This window comes from Citrus sinensis, chromosome 9, assembly GCF_022201045.2.
Source record: "Citrus sinensis cultivar Valencia sweet orange chromosome 9, DVS_A1.0, whole genome shotgun sequence".
In the NCBI taxonomy this organism is placed as follows: domain Eukaryota; kingdom Viridiplantae; phylum Streptophyta; class Magnoliopsida; order Sapindales; family Rutaceae; genus Citrus; species Citrus sinensis.
In genome coordinates this window covers 563,642-588,901 of record NC_068564.1, presented here as the reverse complement: position 1 = coordinate 588,901, position 25,260 = coordinate 563,642, and the positions used below count along the sequence as shown (strand labels likewise).

The window sequence follows — 25,260 nt, the reverse complement described above, 5'->3', positions numbered from 1 at the left end:
AATTTTATCATTAAAAAAATTAGTGATAATGAAGTTACCAACGTTTAAGTAATTTTTTTTTTTATGACTGAGTTATTGTCAGATAAATAATTAAAGAATCATAAAAAAAAAATTACCTATGTATTGATGTAACTAACATATATTATAGCTTAATTATTGCCTTCGGTTGAAGGCATTCCACCGTACAAGAAACAACCGCCCAACTTGGCAACTTCTATCTGAGCTGACTCATCGTGCGCGCCACACTTTCATTTTAAAAATAAAATACATAAAATCATTAATTAAATTATAGAAAATTTAAAAAAAAAAAGAATAATTAATAAATATTGAGTATTTATTTCCCTCAGCAATTGTGTGAGATTGTACCTGACAAGTACTCCTACACGTACCTCTCTCTCTCTCTCATCATCACCTTTCTGTGTCTCTCTTTCGCTTTCTTTATTCGCCCCGCTCCCCCTTTATTATCCCCCCACTCTTAACTCTTTCCTCTCCCCAAGCGCAAAAATTTTCTCTCACTTTCTCGCGAACCAAACACCCCTTTTCCTTCTGTTAAATCCTTAGTCTTCCTTAGTCTTCACACTCAAACTCACTCGATTTCAGCTCAAATTCCACCAAAATTGACCTTAAGTCGAAGATGAAGCAATTAATTCGCCGTCTTTCTCGCGTCGCCGACTCCTCGCAGTACAGTCTCCTGCGGTCCGACTCCACGCAAGCAGCGCGCCGCCGCCCGCGTCGCGCGGAGTCGTTCCGCGCTCTCAAGGCGTCGTTGGCACGCCGGTCACCGAACTCGAAGCCGGTCCCCGAAGGCCACGTGCCGGTCTACGTCGGAGACGAGATGGAGCGGTTCGTGGTCAGCGCCGAGCTGCTGAATCACCCCGTCTTCGTCGGCTTGCTCAACAAGTCGGCTCAAGAGTACGGCTACGAACAAAAAGGCGTCCTCCGCATTCCCTGTCACGTGGTGGTTTTCGAGCGCGTCGTGGAATCGCTCCGACTGGGACTTGAGTCGCGTGACCTACAGGATCTGCTCAGCTCCGTCTCCGACGAGTATTTTTAGTATCTTGTTTTTCAAAAGAAAAATGGAGAAAAAATAGGAGAAAATAGGAAAGATCTTGATATACATATGTATCTATAAAATACACAGAAACGAGGTCTTTTTCTTTTTTTGTTTTTTTTTTGTAAATAGTTTTTTAAGATCTTTCTTCCTTTTTTTTTTATTTTCTCTTTTTTAAAAGAGAAAATTTTTAGGGGTTTGGTGAGTAGTTTTGTTGCTGGTAGTAGTCTGTTGTAAATGAGACTGAAACGGCGACGGAGAAATGAAAATGAAAATTGCTCTTTGCTTTTTGCTCCATTTTTTTTCCTATTATTTTGGCATAATTTGAGTTTTCTTGAGAAACTTATGGCAGCTGTTACATGTTACTACTGCTTTAGCCATTGAAGCTGGTGTTTGCTTGCTGAGAAAATTTGTTCAGGACTTAAGATGAAATAAAACAAAATTAAGCTAGTGTGAAAATTTTACTCTTTTTTTTTTTTTTTTTTTTTTCCGATTACCATGATAGAATGAAATATGAATTACAAAATTCGTATATTGGTGAGATCTGATTTTTAGGATCAAATAAATCTTTGGATATGCACGATTATTATCTTCTACATTAAGTTTTAGATTCTTTACGATAAGGATTCTAACATTTATTATAGGTTTAGGTAAAATAAAATATAATAGCTATTATTATTTTGATAATATCACATTGATATTTGAGACTCCCCCATTTCTCTTTAGTTGGAAGTATGTCTCTCCTCTTTACTAGATTTTTGACTCATCTTTTATCCAATTATTAATATTCAAGGAAAAAAAACTTCACAGTCATAAATTTGAAAGAATGTTAATTTCAATGTAATTTGAGGCCAAAAGAAAAATAAAAGAGAGAGAGAGAATGGGGGCAAGATTGTAATTTGAAGGAATTTGCGGTGGTTGTTTCATGAGGATGATAGGGTGATGTTGGGTACTACTTGAGAATGTTGGATACATGCATAATTTCGAATTAAAAGTGAGGGTAATGTGGTCAATTACGGTGCGGATAGAAATTAGCGTTTTGTGGGTGCAATAATAATGAAGGATGTGCGGTTTGATGCAACACGAGTGCGTACGTTACCTTCTAAGTTCATTTATTTTTCATTTTAACGTTTTGCTTTTACTGTTAATTAATATTATTACTACTATTTCTATTATAGAAATATGAATAATTTTCTTTCTATTTATTCGGCTTTTTTTTTTCTTTTCTTTTCTTTTCTTTTCTTTTTTGGGATAATCACTCTTATGTGTGTGTGTGTGTGATATTTCTTTCTAACAAAAGCTAGTGGAAGATTACAGTCACACAATTTGACAATTTTATGTTATACCCATTACCCACATTCACAATTTTATAAAAAGATTTAGGACGCATTCGGTATTATTTTTCAATTATTGTTTTCATGAAACCAAAAAAAATATTTACTAGTGATATTTACATTAGTTTATACACACTTATTTGTACAAAGGTGTTTACATCTCTATCATATTTACTAGTGATTTGATTGTAAGCAATATGGCAGTCACAAAAATATAATCAATTAACTAATGGGGTGGGTAACCCATATTGGTAGGATAAAAGCACTGGTCCATATGATTGTGTTAATTGATATATTTATATCACATTAACTTGTATAAAATAAATTTATTTAGTAACTTTTGTCTTAGTAATAGCTCTAAATAAAAAGATTATCGTAAGTTATACATATACAGTGATGCTCACACGTGGATATCTCCGCGAAATTAAAATGTGATTTTTTAGCATTGTCTATATTTTAATAAAGTAAAGATGACATTAATAAATATAAAAAATATAAATTTTAACATACTAGAAGACAAAAAAATATAATATTAATTTATTGAATTCCAAATAATTTACATTTTAATGATAATAAAGTGAGAATTTCCTTATTAATAATGATCACTCTATGTATAAAAACGTAAGTTTAGGTTTATTATATGTTTCATTGGGAGAACTTTAACCACTTATCCAAACAAATAACAATGCTGTGCTTTTGTAGAATCCAAGGATAAAGCGAATAAAAGAAGCGGATAATGCGGCAGTTGATTAGCAAACTCTAATGATTCTTAAACAGTTACGATTATTACAAACTCAATATAATCATGCTTTTGTCTTTTGTCTTATCTCTCTTTAATTCAACTAATACATGCTTAATTTTGAGGCCATCTTCACCTAAAAACAAGGTGGGTGCTTTCATAATTACTGAATAAAATTTCATATACAAATTATGGGAGATTATCAGGCTTTTCCCTCCAAAAATTTATACATGCCCACTTTCTCTTCTATTATTTTTATAATATTCAATAATCGCTTTGATACAAAAAATTTAAAGGATAATCGGGTTATTTGCTTAATATTATATCTTAAAAATATAAAATACATATTTATTATTAAAATAATATTTACAAATAATAATTATAACTTATGTTATTGATGCTCCAAAGTACCTTTTTTTTTTCAGTGAAGTGTAGCGTAATAAGCAAACATTATATTTGATAACAAGTGTCAGTAAATGGCAATATAATAGTGTCATTAGAACACAAATATACCGTAATATTATAATTATTTACCACCGGGAAAATGACTCTTAAGTCATAATGTTGATTTTGCTCAAATGTTCGATCCGAAAAGACATCAATATATATACCCCCATCAGATAAATAGAAATCGAATTTCTTTTGTGACAAAAATCACCAATATAGGATATGATTCTAGTTTTGTTGGGACTCATCCTAAGTTATTCTTGATTCTGCATGTTGAAAATTACTCTAAAAATTAATTGATTAAATTATTCAAATTGATAATATTCTGATATTGCATGTGAGTAGGCTAAGTTGTCACAAAGTTTTGGATTTCTTTCCGCTGTTATAAGTAGTGGAAGAATTGTCACTTTCTATGGAAAAAAAAAAAAAAAAAAAAAACCCATACACTCAGGATTGCGTGTGCTTCATCAAAATTCTTTTGGAGTGCGTTTGGGATTGAACTTGTACAACTATAACTTAAGAGTTACATCACTAAAGTGTTTGATAAACACTAACTGCTATGGTTTAGAAGTTATGTTGACATGATTTTTCACCTGTATCATAAAAAATCTATTATATTTTTAATAATTTTGTCAAAATTATTATTTAAAATTTATGTTTACTATATATTATTAATTTTTGTTCTATAATTATAGTTTTTTTTTTTCATAACAGCTGTAATTTAAAAGTTACAGTACCTCAATCTCAAACAAATCTTTGATCAATTAAGAAATAATATTATCTCTAATATATATATATATACACACACACGATCAATAATTATTTATTATGCTAAAGTCAAATATAAGTTAAAAAGGTAAAAAACACAAATTCCAATACATTATATTTATCCTATAATGTATTCAAATATATATATATATATATATGATTTGTGGAATTGGGCCAAAATGATTCCACCAATGTTGAAACCAATTTGGAAGGCTTTGAACGGTTATCTTTGTGTTGAAGAAAAATAACCAAGAGTGGGATTTTTTAGGGTTTTGGATAAAGAAGGTGTTATACCATGCTTGTTGGTAATCCCAGTAGGAAAAAGTCCGACAATGTGGTAAACGGGTTTCAAAATTTAGAGGGAAGGTTTTACAATTGTGGAGTAGGTCACCCCACTGATTTGGGCTCAATACTTTGAGGATTGTGGCCGTTGAATAAGCCGGTTCTGGATGGGCTTTGTCAAGAAAGAAATGTTTGAATTTAACAGATTCAGTTATTTCCAAAATGCTTTGATAATAAGACTGGGGTTTTGTCAAATCCCATGGTTTGAAAAACCAGCCTTTGGGAAAAAACTTTGAAATGCTTTGAAAAGGATCAGAATGGTAAAATCCATCTTCTAGAGAAAGAATGTTTTGAAAATGGGTTTTATCAAACCAATCGGAGGTTTTCTTTGAAGGTGTTGGCTGAGAAAGCACAATTTGAGAAGATGAGCTTTCAGCAGAGACAACAACATTTTGGGAAGAGGGTTTTGTAATTTCAATTTCTTTTTTAGGAGAAATTTGGCTTTGAGAAAGGTTTTGGAGGGCGAGCATGAGCTCAGGAGATTTTGTAATGGAACTCATCCATTGCTTTACTTGGTCGTCAGAAGAGACCGATTTGTATTGGGCTCCATGTTCTTCAACCATTTCAATCCAAGATTTAATGGGTAAGGCTGAAGAAAGTAATTTTTCTTTGGAAGGGGTTGAAAGGGGTTCTTTGGAAGGTTCTTGGGAACCAGAGTCTTTGAGAACTGCTTTACCTTTATTCTTCTTTGGCGGCATTATCTGTTTTGAAGAAATTCTCTGGTTAGAAAATCAGGAACAGAATTTTTATCACCTTTAATAAACTCAATATCAAAATCAAAAACGCTTAAAATAGCTTGCCATCGTGCAAAAATCTGTTTTGATGCAATGTTTTGAACATCTTTTTCTAAAACATGTTTTGCAGCTTTGCAGTCAATTCTAAGTAAAAATTTTTGATTTAATAAATCACTTTGAAATTTTGTAATGCATAAAACAATGGAAAGGATTTCTTTTTTGATAGTAGAATAGTTTTTCTGGCAGTCATTCCAATGAGCAGAAACATATTGAACTATCTGTTCTTTATCATTATCCCTTTGTTTCAAAATTCCTCCATAACCTATGTCAGATGCATCGGTTTCAACAATTTTAGGTAATGCAGGATTTGCAAGAAATAAACAAGGAATGTTTTTTACAGATTGCTTTATTAATCTAACCACTTTGGTATGCTCTTCTGTCCATGCAACAGGATTCTTTTTTAACCTATCATGCAAAGGTTTAGACATCCTATTGATATTAGGGCAGAAATCAAGAACATAATTTAAACTACCAAGAAATCTTTGTAATTGGGTTTTGTCAAGAATTTTGTCTGGGAATTTATCCGCAAACAAAAGTGATCTCTCAATAGGGGTAATAGTGCCTTTGGAAATATGGTGACCAAGGAACCTGACTTTTGTTTGAAATAATGAAATCTTTGTACTTGAAAGAGCCAGGCCAGCCTTTTTTGTAACAAGATGAAAAGTCTTTAAATGTTTGAAGTGTTGATCAATACTTTGAGAAAAAATCAACACATCATCAATATAAACAATACAAAACTCGGAGTAGGGGTTATAAATGTCATTCATGATTCTTTGAAATTCCGAGGGTGCATTCTTTAAACCAAAGGGCATAACAGTCCATTCGTACTGTCCAAATGGAACAGTAAAAGCAGTTTTATAACGGTCTTTTGGATGAATTTGAATTTGCCAAAAACCAGACTTCATGTCAAATTTTGAAAAAATAAGAGCAGAACACAATTTTTGGAGCAAATCCTTTTTATTAGGTATGGGGTACCTAATCCATTTTAAGGCTTTATTTAAGGGCTTATAATTTATCACAAGTCTAGGAACGCCTCTTTCAATTTCAGAATTTTTGTTGACATAAAAAGCGGCACAAGACCAAGGTGATCTTGATTTTACAATAAGTCCTTTATTTTCAAGATCATTAATCTCATCTTTACAATGTTGTTCCAAATCCATGTTCATTTGGATTGGACGTGCTTTGGTGGGTATTTGTTTTTCATCAAAAGAATTTTCATAAGGCAGATCTACCAAATGTTGTTTCCTTTTCCAAAAAGCAGATGGTAAATCAGCACATATTTCTTTTTCAATGAGGCTTTTGAAATCAAGAATTTTTCTTTGTATAGAATCATTCTGAAGTTGATTCTCAATTCTTTGGAAATTTAAATCTTTTTGTAAGCAAAATAAATCATCCTGTTTGGACTTAAGAATGGCATTAATCTTATTTTGGTAAACAGAACAAGCTTTGACAATATTCAAATTCCTTGTTTTGGGTTTTTCAATAAACGAGAAAACAAGGTCTTTGGATTTTGCTTTGAAATATATACCATCATAATTGACAGCATACGGGGTTATAAGATTTATAAAAGGGGTTCCTAAAATGATAGCATGGTGTATATCATTTGTAAGAACAAAAGAAGTTTTAAATTCAATTTTATTATTATAAATCGAGGCTTCAACTTTGGAACTAACATTCAATTTTGAATTATTAGCGGCAGAAAGTCTTTCTTTTGTTTTTTCATGAAATCTTTTGGGGACGATATCTTCCCTGATGCAATTTAAATCAGCGCCAGTGTCAAAAAGGGCAATGGCGTCCATAGCAAAATCATCAGAAAAGATGAGAGTGACTTTAATCAAATACTTTCTTGTGGTGATTTGCTTTAAAACAAATAGAAAATCATTGGGCACAGACTCTATGTTTTCTACTTTAATATCCTCACCATCATCAGGATTGGATTCATTGTCTGAATTATCTTGCAATTGTTTTTGTAAAAGAAGTTGGATAGTCTCAGAATCGCTTTTTTGTTTTTCTTTTAAATCTCTGATTTCACATTTGATTTCTTTTATCTCTTTCTGAAGATCTTGGATATTAGGAACTGCCTTTTTTGTTTTCTTTTTATCCAAAATTTGAGTGAGATCATAAGAATTCTTCTTAATAATTGGAACCTTAGAAATCTCAGTTGAGGTTCCGGCTTTGTCAGAATCCATGGTTTTCAAAAGTTTATCAAGATATTCTTTTTGAAGATTTGGATCTGAAATATGCTTTACAAGTTCAAGAAAAATTTCTTGGTCTTTAGTCAAAACATTGATTTTCTTTAAATAGGAATCCGAATCAGAATTGCTGCTGCTAGATGCAGAGGTGTCTGAATCAAATAACTCATCAACTTGGAGGGGGTCATTATCTCCCGACATGGAAGACTCAGAGTCTGAGGACTCTATAAGGAGGGGGGCTATTTTGGAAAGGATGTCCTCATTGAGGTCAAGCTCTTGGAGTCTCTTGTTCATTCTGCAAAACTTTGCAGTATGACCTTTCATACCACATTTGAAACAAGTGGCATCTATATATATATATATATATTTTACTTTATCCTGACTTTAATATAACGAGAGATCTCTAATAAGCACACACTCTCTAATATATATATATATATATATATATATATATATATTGGTTAATGAATAAATCACGGATAATCTTTCTACCCTTTACGACACGACGCCTGAAACAAGACAGAAGAAAAAGAGAAAATTAACTTTTAATAATTAATTTGATTTGATTTGTGGGTTCTATGGGGCAAAGATAAGGAAGCATAATTTTATTGACTAAAGATACCATAAGAATTAAGACTCGAAAGCTTTTCAGTGCAATGTCGTGTCACATGGACGCTAAAGTGAACATGCAATTTAAATAATATTTTCTAGATGACTAGTGATTTAATTGAATAATTGGTAATCATGATTACGAATAATCTACTGAACTAAAAAATTCAAAAGCTAAGCAAGAAAATCGAGTGAAACTTGTGATCAGCTACCCCCCCTAGATCTAGAACTTGATTTAATAAGGCTGCTACTGGTAGTTGATGATGTTATTATGTTGACTACAAAGTTTAAATTAATAAACTAGGGTTGTTTAAATTAGTTTAAAATTAATAAAATATTTTAGATAGTTATAGGTACCAAAGAAAATTCTTAAAGTCAAAAAGAAATTAAAGGAAAAAACAGAAAAAAGAAAAAAGAAAAAAGAGTCTTGATACGACGAATGACAGAGTGTTTTGATCGTGTGTTGTAATATATAGGTTGGAATTTTATTTTTTCAAAGTTTGATGATTTGGTTTGTGATACGTAGTAGGTTAAAAGACTAATTTTTAATCTTTTATTCTTTTTACAATATGAGATATCTCTCACTCAGCGACGTATAAGAATGACTAAAAAGAAAGAACAAAATATATGAAGGGGGATAAGAAAATGAATAAAAAATTAAAGAAAAAATTATTTGAGTGCCCTTCATATACGTTAGTTATATTTAGGTATTGATCATTTTTTTTTGGGTATAATTAGCAGAGGAAGACTGAAGAGTTTAGTCAGAATTCGGTGAGTAACCAGAAAAATATACATTATCAATTTTAATCCTAATAAATTCGACTCAATGCACTCGTGTCTATGTTCAATTTTAATTCTAATAAATAATTATTGTTAGTTTTCTAATTAGATTTTTATAAATAAATTAATTAATGTAAAGAATATTATTACAAGAAGTCTTATTATTGTAAAAGCAAAACAGAAGTAACAAGTAAGGGTGGAAATGTAGGGTGTGTTTGGGAGTGAGATGCTGTAACTTTTAAGCTGTAGCTGCTGTGAAGTAAAAGTCATAGCTATAGAGTAGAAGTTGGAAAAAAAATTTACGAAACTATCAAAGCCCAACTATTAAAATGTTTGGCTACAAATGTTACCAACACTTTAGTAGTTAAGTTTTGACAGCACAACTAGCTCACAACACTCCCAAACAGGTTAATAATGTAGTTAAGTTAAAATATATGATTAAACGAACATTTATCCTAGTTTAAAACCAGTGAAAAAGTTTCAGTATGAATGCAGTTATAGCTTCTCACAAAAGCTTATCATTATATAAAACATAAATGAATCATTACATATGAAGGAGAGTATTTTTTGTACAAATAATAATAATAATAATAATGATAAGCTAGCTGTTCACAGCATGCATATATATGATCAGAACTGCGTGACTCTTCTATTGACAATTTTGCAAGTGTATTGTCAGAGTTTACTTATTATATTATAAATCATAAGACGCGGCCTTCATCCATGATTGGCTCTTGAAATTATGGGATTGCAGGTGAGAATCAAAATATGTTTGTTTATAAAGAAACTGAAATGCTTAGACTTTAGTGTTCTACGTATGCTAGCATTAATAATGCATGGGGTTACCAGCTGAGCTGAGCCAGCTATCGAAAGTGCTTCTTAAAAAAAGCACTTCCCACTCGTAAGAATATTCTTCTTTGATCTTTGCATACTGTTTCAGGAATGGCGTCGGTCGCACTCACATGTCATTACGATCGGGTGCTTGAGCTTCTTTAGGAAAAGCTTCCATTATTTTTATTACATCTAGGAGTGCTTCTACAGAAAGCACTTCTAATGATTCGTACAATGAAGCATATAATAAGCTGAGGGGAAAATAATAATAATAATAATAATAATAATATTGAACCGACTTTTTGACGTGTGCTTGAACAGTCGAACCATGAAAATGAATGTTCATTGACTTGCCCTTCAATTACGGCAAAAGCACATGCTAGCTTCCTTGTAGAATCACATTCATTATTATTATTTTTTTCAATAATCATCATTAGCTTCAGTACATTATGCACCAAAAAGGATATTCAAATTCAAATCCCCAGAGTCCTTTTTTTTTTTTTTAATTTAGTCCATCACGGGTTAATGACTTCATATTTATTATGTGTGCGGCTCTTCTTTTGATCAATTTACATAACTAATTTCGTCATTACGTAGATCTAATAAAATTAATGTCAATAATATGTTTAATATCCACGAATAAGCGAAAAATAGTAATGAAAGGAAACTTATGTTCAATGTTTTAATTCTTAAATGTTAGGTGTCTAATTGTATAAGACGAAGTTAGGGTACATGGTTGTCATTTTTTCTTGTTATATATAAAAAATATATAACGCATATATTTGTCTAGTTATTTTCGAGAAGCCATAGGTAGTTTTGCTGTTGACGAGTGATCTAGCTGGAGCCTGGAGCTGGGTAGCTTATAATATATAATAATCATGAGAATTTTTCTCGGGAAAATTCAATCATGAATGAAGAGAAGCATGTGATGAGATAAGAGGAGTCACATGCAATTTTTAAGTTTGCATTGATCATCAAAAGTCTTGAAACTGGCATTCCGAAAGATCTTATAAAACTAAAAAATGACTTGGCTTTGGCTTTGTCATTTGTGTAAAGAAAAGAATGTTCATGTGATTATTGAGTAATGTTTTTATGTTCATGGAAGCTGAAACCCTATCAGGGCAAGCCACGTTCCAAAGCACATGATTAAGGGGACTTTGTGGTCCAAGGATACTCCTGAATGGGCATCATCTCAGTTCATGACTACACAATTTGACATGTTATGGGAACTAGCTCATACATGGGAACTAACATGCATGGAGCCTCAAGAAATATTGTATAATTAAGATTTATCATTTTGGTACTACATAATTTTTTAACAAATCCATCACCACTTTATATTTGCCTTAGCAGCAGTTCACATTAGGAGAAATTTCTAGTTCCAAAAAAGGAAACTGGGAAGAAGAAGCAAAAATGAAATTTCCAAATTATCAGGGTTCAGACAATATCACACTAAGCATTCAACAACTTTTTGCACTTCTTGGTTTTTGTGCTTCCAGTCTTCTTTTGCTTCTTATATTCATCATATAAATGTAGGGATAACGTTGCACGATCTAACTCATCCCTCAATCTCTCGTTTTCCTTAATGTTGCGGAGAAGCATAAAATGGTCACCAAGTTTCTTGCTCACTTCATTCTCATCAATTGAACCTGACATGTTTGATGATAATTCAGTGTTTGCCAATATGGAAGTCCCATTTCCTCTTTTCCTCCTGCTGCTTGATTTTTGAGTATCACTCTTTGAGTTGAATGACTCCCTTTCAAGTAACAAATCCATGAAAGCTTGTTGCGGGGAGAGAATGGCATGATAAACTTGGTTATGAGCAGAGTTCATGCCTGCAATGCTTGAAGCAGCTGTTGAAATAGATGGATGATAGTGTTTAGATAGAAGGTTGATCTCCCAGAGGACTGAAGCAAGTGCACCACTTAAATTGGGATCCATGGCATAGGGCTGATATATCTGCACGTGTAAGAGAGAGAGAGAGAGAGAGAGATTAGATCAGTCTTGGTACGCAAGCTTCCCCAATCCATTGTCGTGTAAATAGTAGGCTGGGTCATATGTCATCATTAACTTCACATCTCTCCCACTTTAACATTACAGAACAAGACTAGCAAGAGAACTCACCGAAATAGAACCTGACACTGAGCCACCTCCAGCATCATTTTCCAACAGATTTCGGCACTTAATATTCTTCTGCAGTAGATTTTTTAAAGTGACCAAGGCTGCAAGAGTGCAAAAAAGTTAACCATATAATAAACTTCAGTAAAACCATAACAAAGTACCTGAAATAGTAACAAACTCTATCTAATAACAAACATACCAGCCATGGATTCTGCAGATCCGATGGATAATGAGAAAGTAGCCAACCGTTTTACAAATGCAGCAGCCTTTTGCATGTCATGCTGTCTATCATCACATAACATTATCTTCAAAGCCTCAGCTAACACTTCACCTTGATCTCTGATCAGAAATTACATTGCAAATGAAATGAGAAAAGTTTTAATAAGAAGCAGTATTTGTGCGGTTTCCATAACAAATTTTCAAGAAAAATTGTAGATCTAAGTATAGCATGGTTAGAACTAACCTTCCAGGTCTGTACTCAAGAATAAGATTGTAAAGCTGGACAAAGAAGTCCTGTAAATCAACATTCAAGGCATCAAGATTATTCCTCATTACTCTAAAAGCAACAATGCAGCATCGGAGGCGTTCAGTAACAGTCAAATGATTCGAGTTTTTCTGGGAAGGGCCGTCATTGCTGCTACCTCCACCAGCAAGCCTTTTCAAATAGTTCATAAGATCGCCGATGTAATCCAAGTCAATGAGATGAGAGAACTTTCCCAATCCCTTTAGACATGGAGCAAGCAGTGGGTGCGCACCAGATGCACCACCAATCGAACTAGCATTTGCTTCAGAACTGAGCAAAGAAACAGGTAAACTAAGCAACCACTCAAAACACATGAAATTCCAGACAGACGACGCATGCAAAACATGTATGCCCTAGTTCAAACTAGCTATATATGATTAGTTACGTTGCTTTGCTATCTCGGATAATATTTGCTAATATTCCAGCAACCGAAAAGTAAAGTGCTGCCTCTTTGTAGTACAGTAGAGTCACAACCACACCCAACTGAACCCAGTTCTTCATTGTATAATATAGGAACACACCTGACAGCAGTGAACATCATGGTGTGCTTCAGAATTCGAAAATAAGTCTCAAATACAGCAGAAATTGTTTCGGTCTGCATCCTTCTCTTCTCCATAACATCTGGGGCAAGAGAAGCAGCTTTGTACTCAGCAGCAACCTGTGTGAAGCACTAAGAACGTCAGTACCATAACTATAATGAGCAAAACTTCAGAAAAAAAGAAGCAATTGATGGTTTTGGAAGAATAAATACCTCCTCTCTCGTTTTTAACATCAATTCTTTCTTGTTTTTCTTTCTTTCATTTTGCTGCAATTGGCTAGGCTCCTCAATGCTCTTTCTTTTATTATTTTTCTTGTTCTTAACTTTGCTCTTATCATCTGGCACTTCACGTCTCTGAAGATCTTCATCAAATGATAAGGACATAAATACCTAGGACAGATGCCAGGTTCATTAAACCAGCTTAGTAGAAAATTCGAATAACAAAAGGGAACTGAATAAGGAAACCAAAGGCATATCATACCTCAACAAAATCAGGATGCAATTGACAATTTTTAACTTTCACATGGTTTGCAATCAATCGAACTGCCTCAACAGTAGCCGCACCACCATGTTTTCCTTCGTTGGTAAAAAGTGACTTGATTGTAGCACAACAAAGTTTCCTGCCAATAAGTAGGCAATTTAGTTTTACAAAAAGGAAAACCATCTTTGACAGTACTCCATTGTCTTTGAAACTAAAAACAGATTACAGGTAATACAAATGTACATTGTGTGAGGAAGCAAAAGAAAACTCTAGCCCACAGTCCTATTTATGCAGTTGTTACAAGAAAGGGAAAAGATGGTTCACTGTGGAACCGTGGCCGGCATAGAGACATTTGCCAAAAGGGACTGGAACTACTCAATTTTGGAAATTATGGAAAAAGGAAAATGGGAAATGAAGAAACAGACAGGTCACAACCTCAATGAAGTAATGATGAAAGAAAAAGGACATTATCTGGGTTTTTGAAACCAGGGCACATTTATTTTATCTGCAGTCCATCATACAAGATTCCAGACCCCACTAGATAATTGAAAAGGAAGCGAAATAGTAAGAGCCAAAAGCATAAATATAACGGAACCTCACAACAACATCCTGGGAGCCTAGGTTTCTGACAACAACCTCCAACAGGATCTCACAGCAGTTAAAGTGGGGAACTGCATCAAGCAAATTGCAAATGCAACGAACAACCACTTGGTGAAACACAGGCTGCTTTTCTGATGCTATCAACTTCTGGAGGTATGCCTGTGAATGGGTATCCAAGAAGAAGATTAATTCACAGTAAATTATGATAGCCTTACAGTATAATAAGTGAAAAATATTAATCCATGGCAAGGATTTAGATATTTCTTTCTCCCAATAAAATATGAGTGAAAAATATCAATTTGAAATGACAGGAGTCAAAATGTAAAGTGAAATACCAGAGAGGGGTGGGGTTCATTTTTTAATTCTTAAATAAATAAAATGTAATTCAGTACTTTGATTTCCATTCCTCTCCCCTAATGTAATTCATTACCTTGATTTCCATACCTCTCCCAAAGTTTTACTTTAAATTCTCTCTCTTCTGCTTGACCAAGCAACTAAAATCATGCCAAATATTCAAAAATAGAGTTCAAATTATAAAAGCGAATGAAACCAGGAGTTTTGGCAGTAGTTAAAAGAAAATTCTTTATGCCTCTAAAAACTGTTTATCCTCCTTAGAGTTCCCTCCAATCAAATTTCTGTTCTAGGCCTTTAGCTCAACTTACACAAAGATTGTGGTCATCTCAAGACTTCAAAATTACCTCTAAAAGAAACAAAACATGTGAATGATATAAAGAAAAATGCACAGTAAGCGTGCATGCATGCAAATTGCAAAAGACAGAAACTGATTAAAATAATAGTCACTAAAAGGAGCAACAAGTCCAACCTTGTAAGCGGATAAAAGTGTTGATTCATAAAATCGCATCTTCTTAACCTCCTTGGAAACCTTCATCTCTAGCTCTTTTTCAGTTGGAAGCCTAATCCGGTAGCTGCCTTATAAATGAAGAAAAGCAAGAAAACTTTATCAATTATAAGTAGAGAACAAAAGGTGAACATGCACAAAGCATACAGGGAGAATTTGAAAACAAAACATGAGCTCTACCCAGGAATAATGTCTTTGAAAACAGCCAACAATGACAGAAACCCAAGTTTGGAAATAGAAGGATTGTCATCTCTAGCAATTTGTAACATCTCTTTCAAAGACTTAATATTGGACTCTGGATCAGCAAGCAGTGCCATTCCAAGTTCTGCAAGTTTACACTTCTTGCTTTCAAACAATTCTTCAGCCGTGAGATCTTCTTTCACCTCAGCCTAGAAAAAGAGTAAATATAGCATCATGGAACATACAAAACGCACGTATAAGATGTGCTATGATTACATGCTCACTAAGGATGCAGTTTGAAGAGATTATACTACATTTGAGAAGGGGGTAAAAAATTATTGAAATGTTAAATAGAAATCCAGAAACAAGAAAAAAGTACCAGCACAGCCACTTGTGGGGCTTGCTCTGCTTCTTCAGGTTTACTCAACTTCTTCCCTTCTTTCTTTGCCTCTTTCTTACTTTTCTTAAGCTTGGCTCTCCTCTCTGCTTTTGTCAGCTTAATGATGCCTTCATTTCCACCGCCATCCTTTTCACCCTCTCCTACTTCGTTTTCATCTCCGCCATTTTCTGGTTTAGGTCCTGCATCATAGGTGAAACCACAAACCATTCAAATCTCATCCCACAATTGAAACACTGAACATCCGAGATTCAAAACAAGAATAACCAAGGGAAACATTAAAAAGTTCAATACTCGTCCGGTAATAGAGTTTCCCATCCAATGTCTTGACAGGAAGAGCATCAACAGGATCAAGTTGAAGCCCTTTATCCTCATTTTCTTTCAGCACCGACGTTTTCCTTAATCGCTTCTCATATAATGCCTCCAAATCATCTTCCTTCACATCCGCAACCCGTGTTACATGCCTAAAGCAATAAAAAATCCAAATGTTTTTGACAAATTATACAATTAAAAAAAAACACAAATTTCACATAATTCACAATTTTTTTAAACATTTTTCTCGGAACAAAATTAAACACAAGTAAAAATTGCAACTTTGATCCTTTTTCCAAATTAAACATTCATCTCTTTAAACATTAGCCTTTATTTTATTTTCAGTTACCTCTTCTGCAAATTAGCATGAATATTGAGCTCATTAAGCAACCAAAAAAAAAAAAAAAAAGAATACAACGACATTTCGTGTTCTAATTTTTAACTGAAGGCAAGCAAAGAGTTAAAAAGCTACGAACTTGGTGATAGAATGAGTGTCTAAGCGGGAAACAAAGCCGGCGTAGTCACGATTTTCGCTGACGAATTGCAAGTCCTCATCCGAAACTTCTATTTCGTCCTCCAATATTTCGGGTGGAAGCTCCGGCGGTAGTATTATCTTCTGCTTCTGCTTCTTCCCCATCGTTCGAATTCGTCACGTCAATGCACTGGTTCCAGTCTCAGATGAGACTCCAGGGTTTAGGGTTTTGATAATGAAAAGGAAATTTTGGGGGCTTTTGAATTGGGCCTAATAAAGGTTGGGCCAAAACCTCAATGATTTAATGGATCTGGTACAAGCCGGATTCAGCTCCGTGTCCGTGATCAATATCCGGGTCAGGGGTTTAATACAACAGATTTTTACGGGAAATACTTGGGTGTTAGTGGCACCGTGATCTGGTAAGCTCGTTCAATATGAGTATTCAATATATGTGAGACAAATGGTGCAGCCCAGCCCATTATTATTGCGCAAGCGAAAGACTTGGACCCAGGGGAGATCACCACGCACGTAATCATACGTTATGGGTGCATTTGGCATACTGGATTGTATTATATTATATTATATTATTTTAATATTAGTGTATTATATTATATTGTATTATATTAGCACTATATTATAATAATATTGTACAATGTTTGGCGCTACACTGTACTGTATTAATTTTTTGTAATTAATTTAAATTATATATTTTATTATATTATTATTTATATTCTTATTAATTTTAAATTAATATTATTCAAATTTATTCATATTTAAATATTTATTACTAGTTATATTATATTATAAATTTATTAATAAATTACAATATAAAAATAAAAAATATAATATAATATTATTGAATAATAAATTATATATTTATTAATTTATATTAAATTATAATTTAAAAATAAAAAATGTTACATAATATTATATTAAATTAAAAAGTTATATTTATTTTTTATTATTATTATAAGCAAAAACAAATGCAAAAGAAGGAAAAAAGAAAAAAAAATGCAAGCTGCAGACGCAAAAGAAGGAAAAGAGAAAAAAGAAAAAAGAAAAAAAGAAAAAAGGTAAGCTAATGCGGCAGTTGCCGCATTAGCTAGAGTACCCTTAACCCGTGTTATGTTCTCCCAAACATGATACAAGTATTAACGTAACGTGAACAGTAATTTAATACCCTCTTAATATTACAACCAAACACACCCTATAAAGCGTGTAACTGTATGTATTAGATCAAAGCTCTAAACTCAAATTAAATATTTCTTTTTCTAGACTCCCACAAATGTGCATGGGATCGTACATTTTTCCTCAAATATTAGTTGGAGTATATTTTCCAATGAATATCAATAAACCTATAGATTGTACTACAACTGTATATGTATTTAGATATTAAAAAACTTCATTTTATAATCAATTTTTTTTTAAAAAAATAAATTAAATAAAAAATACAGCAGCAACAAAAACAGCAGCATTGTACTTTCACCGTTCGTACTATGATGATGATGATAATAATAACTCCATAACGAGACACGCAAAAGCAAAAATTAAAGGCTAATCACATATTGTTTTCATTATAAATTATGTAGGCCAATTGACTGCCTAGCTTAATTAATTCACCCTCAGGTACTACCCATAATCTGTATTAATTATTGCATATCTACCTATCATTTTCGCAATATACCTGCGTGACATGCATGCATGCATTGCTTTTTTTACAAAGAAAAAAACACATAAACAAGCTAACGCGTTCATCGATAAACTCATACACTTGAGTATCGTTTAATTTCTATTACGAACATTACAAGTTGAAAAATATTAATTTAATTTGTATTTTTTTCCCCCTTTTTTACAATATGTGTAGGTATTTAAAAATCTTATATTTTATGCATGATCCCTTTCATATGATCATATCTTATTGATTCTTTTAGACATTTTAAAAAAAATTTAACTCTTAAAGCTGTTAATTGATGGTGATGGAGGTAGGGGGCTTCGCATTTTAGAGATGGCAAAATAGGCTAGTTTTTTCTCAAGCTTACTGTAGAGAAAGTTTAAGAGCGAGGCTCGGACTTTCAACATTTTTTAATATTTTCAAAATTATTGTAAACTTAATATAAGTTAATGATCAATAAGTTGTTATAATCAACAATAAATTAAAGAGAATGGATATTTCAAAATAAATAAATAAATAAAATGAAGTTACAATAAAATCTTAGTGATTTGATTTTTTTTAAAAAAAAAAACTAGAATCTCTAATTCAAGCAACTTTTTTATTAATTAACACTTAAAGAGAGTTTATTATTATAATTTAAATTTTTTTAAACACTATTGATTTATGAATTAAGAACTTAAATTTCCTTTTTCTATTATTTTTTCTTAAGCACTCCAGATCCTAACGCGGAGGCCTGGAAGACCAGGCCGACCCGAACTATTTCATCCACCGCAATCGCATTCATATAGTACAAGTTTTCAAACTATTAGTGTTAGAAGTTCATGTAGTTGAGCTCATTTTATGGTGACGACGACCAATCAAACATTAATTATTTTAGTTAGCGGCAGACATTTGTTTCTTTTCGTCAACTACGGCATTATAATGTGATAGATCATTGGGGCTTAATAAATTATATTATTTTGTAAATTTTATGGCCACCAAAAAGATGAAAGAAGAGAGAAAGAGATAACTATTTATGTTGTAAATATTATAGCTAGGTTTATATTAATTACAATTTTAAAATTTTACGTTAAAAAAAAAAAAAGAGAAGAAAAACAAAGAAATCTAGTAACGATGCTCCTATTCTGACATTTTCCTCCATTAATTTTTGTAAATTTAAGAGGAATAATATCTGAAAATTTCCGTTCACATTCGTAATTCAAAAGGGGCAGCTTTATTTTTATTTTTATTTTAATTTTATTTTCTTGATCTTTCAACATTCATGCACACGTGCTCCTCTTTCTTGGGTCCAGATTGATTGCTTAAATGCCCAAAACTCTCTCCATTAATTGAAGAATTGGTTTTATTTAATGGGTTCATTAGCAGTCACTCTCCCTTATTAATTGCGTTTTTTCAGATTGTTCAACCATAAATAATTCATGTGACGTAGACTTTAGGCTTACCAACCCCCCCACCCCCCATATTTTAATTAACTTCTTTGCTAATTAAATAATCGGCAATTTATGTCCCTCAACTAAACTTTATGTGGGCAGTAGGTAGATATTTTCTCAATTATTCATTCAAATAGATTTACGAAATAATTCCCAACAAGATATTTAGACTGAATTACATAATATACATATTTTAGACCCTTGATAAATTTTAAATTATATTTATTCGGACTCAAATAATTTTAGAAAAAAAAAATTCATTATTGTTTTAAAAAAAAAATCTTAATACACCTTAGATTGCGGCTTTTGTATCTAATATTTGTAAAATGCTCGATATGAATATGTTTTGTCTGCATAAGTTTCTAATGCGTTTAATTTTGAGTCAATATTATACCCAAAAAAAAAAAAATGTAAGTTTGATCTTTAAAAGTCAATGGTCATCACCTAAACGAGTTAAAAATTCAACAGTTTCAATCATTTAATTGTTTTTATTTATCCATGAGCTTATTAATTTTTCAAAAATCTCGAATTTTTGGTACTCCCTAAGACTCTTCTTTTGCAGTTCATCTAACCAACCCTCACAATTTGATACAATCTTATGGCAATAGGAATTGGGTAAATTAAATGCCAATGTTCTACAAAAAACCCTAGGTTAAATGCTTTGATTTTATGTGCGGTTGAGATTCGTGCTCCACCATACATCGGCTCCAATATAGTCACAGCCTTTTTTAACACATGGTTAACTGGATAATTAACTCAAACTGTAGGAACTAAAGATGCATTTACTATAATCTTAACTGTCAACCGAAAATTGATTATCAAAACAATGAATTTGTTGGCATTTCACATTCAATTAATCTCCTTCTTCACGGTGGGCAATCAATTTGAAGACAAACATATTAAGAATTAAAGCAGCATTAATGATAATTAGGTAAATAAATTAAAAGCACTTAAAATGCTGTGATAATCCGTACAGGAAGCAAGCAACAGATACACATCGACTTCGACAGTGTTTAGGTAACTTATCTTTTTCCTTCATTAAAGAACAAACACATATATTTTGTGAGGTTTACATGTCTCTATCCCCTTCTTATTAAAAGTTTAAAACCCTTTTTTTTTTTTTTCTCGCTCAATTTAAAGAATTAGATTCCATCATGATTTGAACATCTACGGATCAAATATCATGTTAATGATTAATAATTATTAAGTAAAATTAAATCATAATCATACACTACCATTAAAAAAAGAGTAATGATACAGCCACAAACTCTTGTACAAATTTATTTTGTACAAACTGATGTGGCTTGATAAGATTGGTTGAATTAAATATCACTTGGCCCACATGATTTGTTTTTATTAATTTATATTTTCATTCAACCAATGAATTAATGCCACGTCAGTTTGTACAAAATAAGTTTGTACAAGAGTTTGTGGTTGTATCATTACTCTTAAAAAAATGCATAACATAAGATTTTTTTTTCAAAAATTCAGAATAACTCCCATTTTCATTAATATTTAACTCGATCATACAATCCACAACTCAAGATTATAAAATAAAACGAGATTAATTAAAGAGTTAATAGACACGTGGGTGCTCAATGCATGAAAAAAGTCACAATCTGAAATTAATGAATTGCCTTAAACTAAAAGGACTTCGTAACATGCCAATTATGTTTGTAAATTTCAAATCTAGTTGGGGGAAGTCTAAATACAGAAATTAAACATTTCTTCAGTGTGAATGCCATTAATGCACTTGATAAAATTCTGCAGTTTTTATTAATTCCTTAATGACTTACAGCCCCCAATTTTTTTGTTTGAATTAAGCTCTTGATAAGTTCTTTTATGGGAAGCACGATTGGATTAAAGCACTTCCTATAAAAACTAGTGCAGCAGCTGGCAGACGGAGATTTTATTTTTAAATACTGTGCATGAAAAATTAGTAATTAAGTTTATTCATTAAAATAATTGAATATCATTCAACATTCAATAAAAGTTCAAGCCAATTCAAAGTTTCTCAGCAAGCAATTAATGGTTGAACGTATTAATTATTGAAATAAAGAACCCACCAAATTGTCCTTTTCTTTTCCCAATACTCTTTTCGGACCTTTGAATTAAAAGGAAAATGAAGAATAGTTGGTCCCATATATTTAAAACCTTCTTGATTATAGATTTATAGCTCACCTACCTAATTAAATTTAAAAATTTTTAGTAATAATTAAGGATGATTGAGCTTAAAATTAGGGAAGGATGTGAGATGGGTTTGAGAAATACAGCGTATAAACTCATATTAGAAGGCAGGTACGAGGCCTCAAAAGACCATAGTGAAATTAAATTCTCATTTACTATGAGTTAGGTATATTAATGAATTGGAAGAGTAGTAAATGTTCATAATTAGCTTGAAGCAAGAAACCATGAAGCTCATGATGATCATTTTGACAAAGTGTAGGTGAATGCAACTATCAAACATTTATAGGACACAACCATATTTTTGTACATCATTATCTCTTTTAAGAGTAAGTGGAGATGGACAAGAAACACTTTTTAACTACGAAAGATGGCTAAATTGTTGAGCAATTAAAGTTCATGGATAAAAGTCACATCCTTAGATTTATTGCGGTTTCCTTCTATAGCATACAAGTTACAACATTTTCTCCAAACAAAATTTACCATTTTTGGTTAGATTTTAATAGAATCAGTAAATATTATATTTCAAAAAGGCGAATGAGATCACTATATCACGAATATACTTTTAATAATTATTTAATACGGTTATTTACATGACATTTATATTTAACAATAATGTTTAGTCTTAAATTTATATTTCGAAATATAAACATCCGCATTAGGAGGGGAAAAAAAAAGTAATTTAACATGAAATTGGGAGTGAAGTTTCAGAAAATAATGTCGAATTGCATGTCTCATCTAAAATGAAAAATGCCACATGCCACATTACGTGATTAGATCTTTTTAGCCACTACCAACCAATCCGAATAGTGTCTTTGACATTTCTTAGCATGAAAAATAAAAAACATGTGTTGAAGAATCAGAAGCGACGACTTTCAGCATACACTCGGGAATAAAACATATTTAATTATTTCTACTATTACATTTCAAGCAAATTCAGAATTGAATTCACAAACTCAAATACAGAAGAAGCCTGAAGTTAATATATATATAAATATAGTGCTGATAAGAAAAGCAACAATAATTTTCTTCTTTTGTTCCATGCTCTTGCCATAAAGAGTCCAAATTTACGCATAACTTTCATTTTTCTTTGCTAATATTTATATATATCTATTTTCAACCAATTGGCTCATCTATCATTTACAAAATCAAAAGCGTTAATTGCATATAAAATTAAATTAAACTCAAACCTTCTGATCAAACTCTCTCATAATCATATAGATATATTGAGATCAATCCGAGGCTTCTTCATTGCCGGAATTGGAACAACCGAATTGCACCTTGGACACGTTGGATTGTTCTTCATTATCAACACATAACATAAGCATCCGGGGCACCCTGCTGCTATTGGTGAAGCGACTAACAAATTTTCTTCCATTAGTTCTTGATCATCTTTCGAGTCTTTGATGGAAGATGAAGACGATGAATATGAAGGTGATGAGATGGCTAGCGATGAATTATTATTGTTGTTGTTATTGGAATTCCACGTTGATGATAATCTCTTCTTGTTAGGATCCTTCTTGGCTCGTTCAAGAGCTGATTTTACTTTATCCAAAGTGCATACACTTTGATAGTTGCTGCCTGATGATTGTGAGGATGATGAAACTAGTTTTAACTCCAAGCTATTTTCATCCAAGAGATTTAACAAAGGTTTTGATGATGGTGACTCTGGGAAATTTAAATCTTGAAGCCTTTGTACTGTTTGATTGGTTTGCTGATATTGCTTGTGATCTGAGGATGATGGAGAGCTTGGCATGTTGCATCTTTGTAAATAGACCTTACCTGACTGCAATAACCAAAAATTGGAAAAAAAAAAACAATTAATTAGTCTAATTAATAAAATAATGCACTATGTGTGATTGATCTCTTTGGTTCAATTGACTGAAATTAAAGATGAAAGTGGAAAATTCAATATCTAAATTACCAAGGCTTCTAAAATATCACATGAAAGAATGATTAAATGAACAAAGGATCATTACATAACTTTTGCATAAAGAAAATTTATAGCTCTTCAATTGATTTGGTGGGAAAAGTGAGGCACTTGAAAAAAGTTGATTCCTTAAGTGCTTAATTACCTTTAAAAAAAAAAAAGAATTTTCCTCTGGTTTCACAGCAACCAAACAGACAATTAAACAACAAAGCATAGAATTCCATAGCAAACAGAGCAACAATAAAAACATAAAAAAAATAGAACAACCCAGATTAGAAAATAAGCAAAATGAATGAATAACCATTTATGGAGAAGTTGACTATTGACGTGTTTTGGCACAATTCAAATTGAAAACATATTTTCTGTTCATTTTCTATTATACTTTCTCAAGAAACAAACAACCCCAGTTTAGAAAATTAATAAAAAAAAGCAATACCTTCAAGTCTAGTCGCTTTTCCCAACCATTAGGAACCTGCATGTCAAGGTCCAATTCTTGACACTCATTATTACTATTATTATTCATCACAACTTCACTGCCGCCACCACCACCAAGCAAATCTCTAGTGATCAGAGCCGCTGGTGATTCATTTGCAGCCGCCCGATCATCCTTGTACCTGTTAAGTACTCGAACCAAAGAGCTCACATCAGCTGCCATGTCAAAAGCTCCCTTCTTCTTTTGCTTCTTCTTTATAAGAGAGAGGAGAGAAATAAATGTAAAGAGCTTGTATGGGAACTATATATTATATACAAGTGAAGTAAATATAGTCCGTTACAAAAATGAAAGATTTATTAATGATTATTTATTTTTTGAATTTATTAATTAATTTGAATTACTTATTCGATAATATATATTTTTTTAATTAATGATGTCATTTATTGTTGCTATTTATTTATGGTAAGTGAAAGAGTGGGGGGGGGGGGGGGGGAATTTAAGGAAAGGGGAATGGTGGCATTAATTGCATGGAAATACAAGTAGGGATAGACACATTAGCCCCTATTTTTGGGTATTCAAAATGTTTCCCTTGTTTTAAAGTTAATTCTTTTTAAAACAATAAATTATGTATTTTAAATTATTTCAGCATTCAGATATATATTGCAGTTAGGCACAATTATTTAAGCTAATCAGTTTAAAATTTGTGAACCGATCAGCTCTTGGTTCAGTTCGATTGTTCAAGAGATCGATCAAAATCGAAAAAATAAAAAAAATAAAACGTTGATCACATTGGTTCATTATATTTGTTCTGGTCAAGATCGATTTGGAAAATTCATAAATGAATCCATCGACACTCAAACTCAATAAGTAATTGAGTATATGTCAGAGGTGCAATAATATGTAGGGAAAATGACTAACATACCCTCAACGTTTAGAAAAAAGAATAAAAACACTTGGAATATCTTAAAAAAGACATCCACACCCCTATTCATTAACGGAAACTGTTATTTTTAATAGAAATTATATTAAAAAATAATTTTTAATTATCTAATTTTTCTATATATTGTTAATAAAATTACAAATATACCTTCATTGCCCAATTCCTCTATTTAATTTTTTATCAAATTCTCTCTTCAAGCAAAATAAATTTAATTCATTATCAATTTTTATGTCTATTGGATATGTTATTTAATACAATTAAGATAAGATTTTTGAAATTATTGTTTTAATCGGCCGTTTTT

At 32.1% G+C, this 25,260-nt stretch overlaps 3 protein-coding genes across 3 annotated transcripts; 1 reads left to right on the top strand and 2 right to left on the bottom strand.

Moving 5' to 3' along the window:
• The first annotated feature begins 236 nt into the window (after nt 1–236).
• Nucleotides 237–1,348, top strand: LOC102622257 (hypothetical protein). Its single transcript, XM_006475267.4, has one exon. The coding sequence runs from the start codon at nt 635–637 to the stop codon at nt 1,052–1,054; it is 420 nt and encodes a 139-aa protein (XP_006475330.1). The 5' UTR covers nt 237–634; the 3' UTR covers nt 1,055–1,348.
• Nucleotides 1,349–11,146: 9,798 nt separating this feature from the next.
• LOC102622556 (nucleolar complex-associated protein 3) lies at nt 11,147–16,593 on the bottom strand. The gene is made up of 13 exons (XM_006475268.4): nt 16,375–16,593; nt 15,881–16,050; nt 15,569–15,768; nt 15,190–15,398; nt 14,974–15,076; nt 14,146–14,309; nt 13,551–13,689; nt 13,283–13,459; nt 13,053–13,189; nt 12,472–12,801; nt 12,208–12,347; nt 12,012–12,109; nt 11,147–11,846 (listed from the first exon to the last, which is right to left on the bottom strand). Exons 1-13 carry the CDS (start codon nt 16,533–16,535, stop codon nt 11,340–11,342), a joined length of 2,535 nt encoding a protein of 844 aa, XP_006475331.1. The 5' UTR covers nt 16,536–16,593; the 3' UTR covers nt 11,147–11,339.
• Nucleotides 16,594–22,556: 5,963 nt separating this feature from the next.
• On the bottom strand, nt 22,557–24,313 carry LOC102622851 (uncharacterized). Its single transcript, XM_006475269.4, has 2 exons — nt 24,023–24,313; nt 22,557–23,442 (listed from the first exon to the last, which is right to left on the bottom strand). Exons 1-2 carry the CDS (start codon nt 24,239–24,241, stop codon nt 22,870–22,872), a joined length of 792 nt encoding a protein of 263 aa, XP_006475332.1. The 5' UTR covers nt 24,242–24,313; the 3' UTR covers nt 22,557–22,869.
• Nucleotides 24,314–25,260: the final 947 nt, after the last annotated feature.

Coding starts and splice junctions, on each gene's coding strand:
- LOC102622257 (XM_006475267.4), top strand. CDS start 635: ATGAAGCAATTAATTCGCCGTCTTTCTCGCGTCGCCGACTCCTCGCAG.
- LOC102622556 (XM_006475268.4), bottom strand. CDS start 16,535: ATGGGGAAGAAGCAGAAGCAGAAGATAATACTACCGCCGGAGCTTCCA. Junction 13,460..13,550: donor TGCATCCTGATTTTGTTGAG/GTATGATATGCC, acceptor CATCTGTCCTAG/GTATTTATGTCCTTATCATT. Junction 11,847..12,011: donor CAGTGTCAGGTTCTATTTCG/GTGAGTTCTCTT, acceptor TTACACGTGCAG/ATATATCAGCCCTATGCCAT.
- LOC102622851 (XM_006475269.4), bottom strand. CDS start 24,241: ATGGCAGCTGATGTGAGCTCTTTGGTTCGAGTACTTAACAGGTACAAG. Junction 23,443..24,022: donor AAAAGCGACTAGACTTGAAG/GTATTGCTTTTT, acceptor TGGTTATTGCAG/TCAGGTAAGGTCTATTTACA.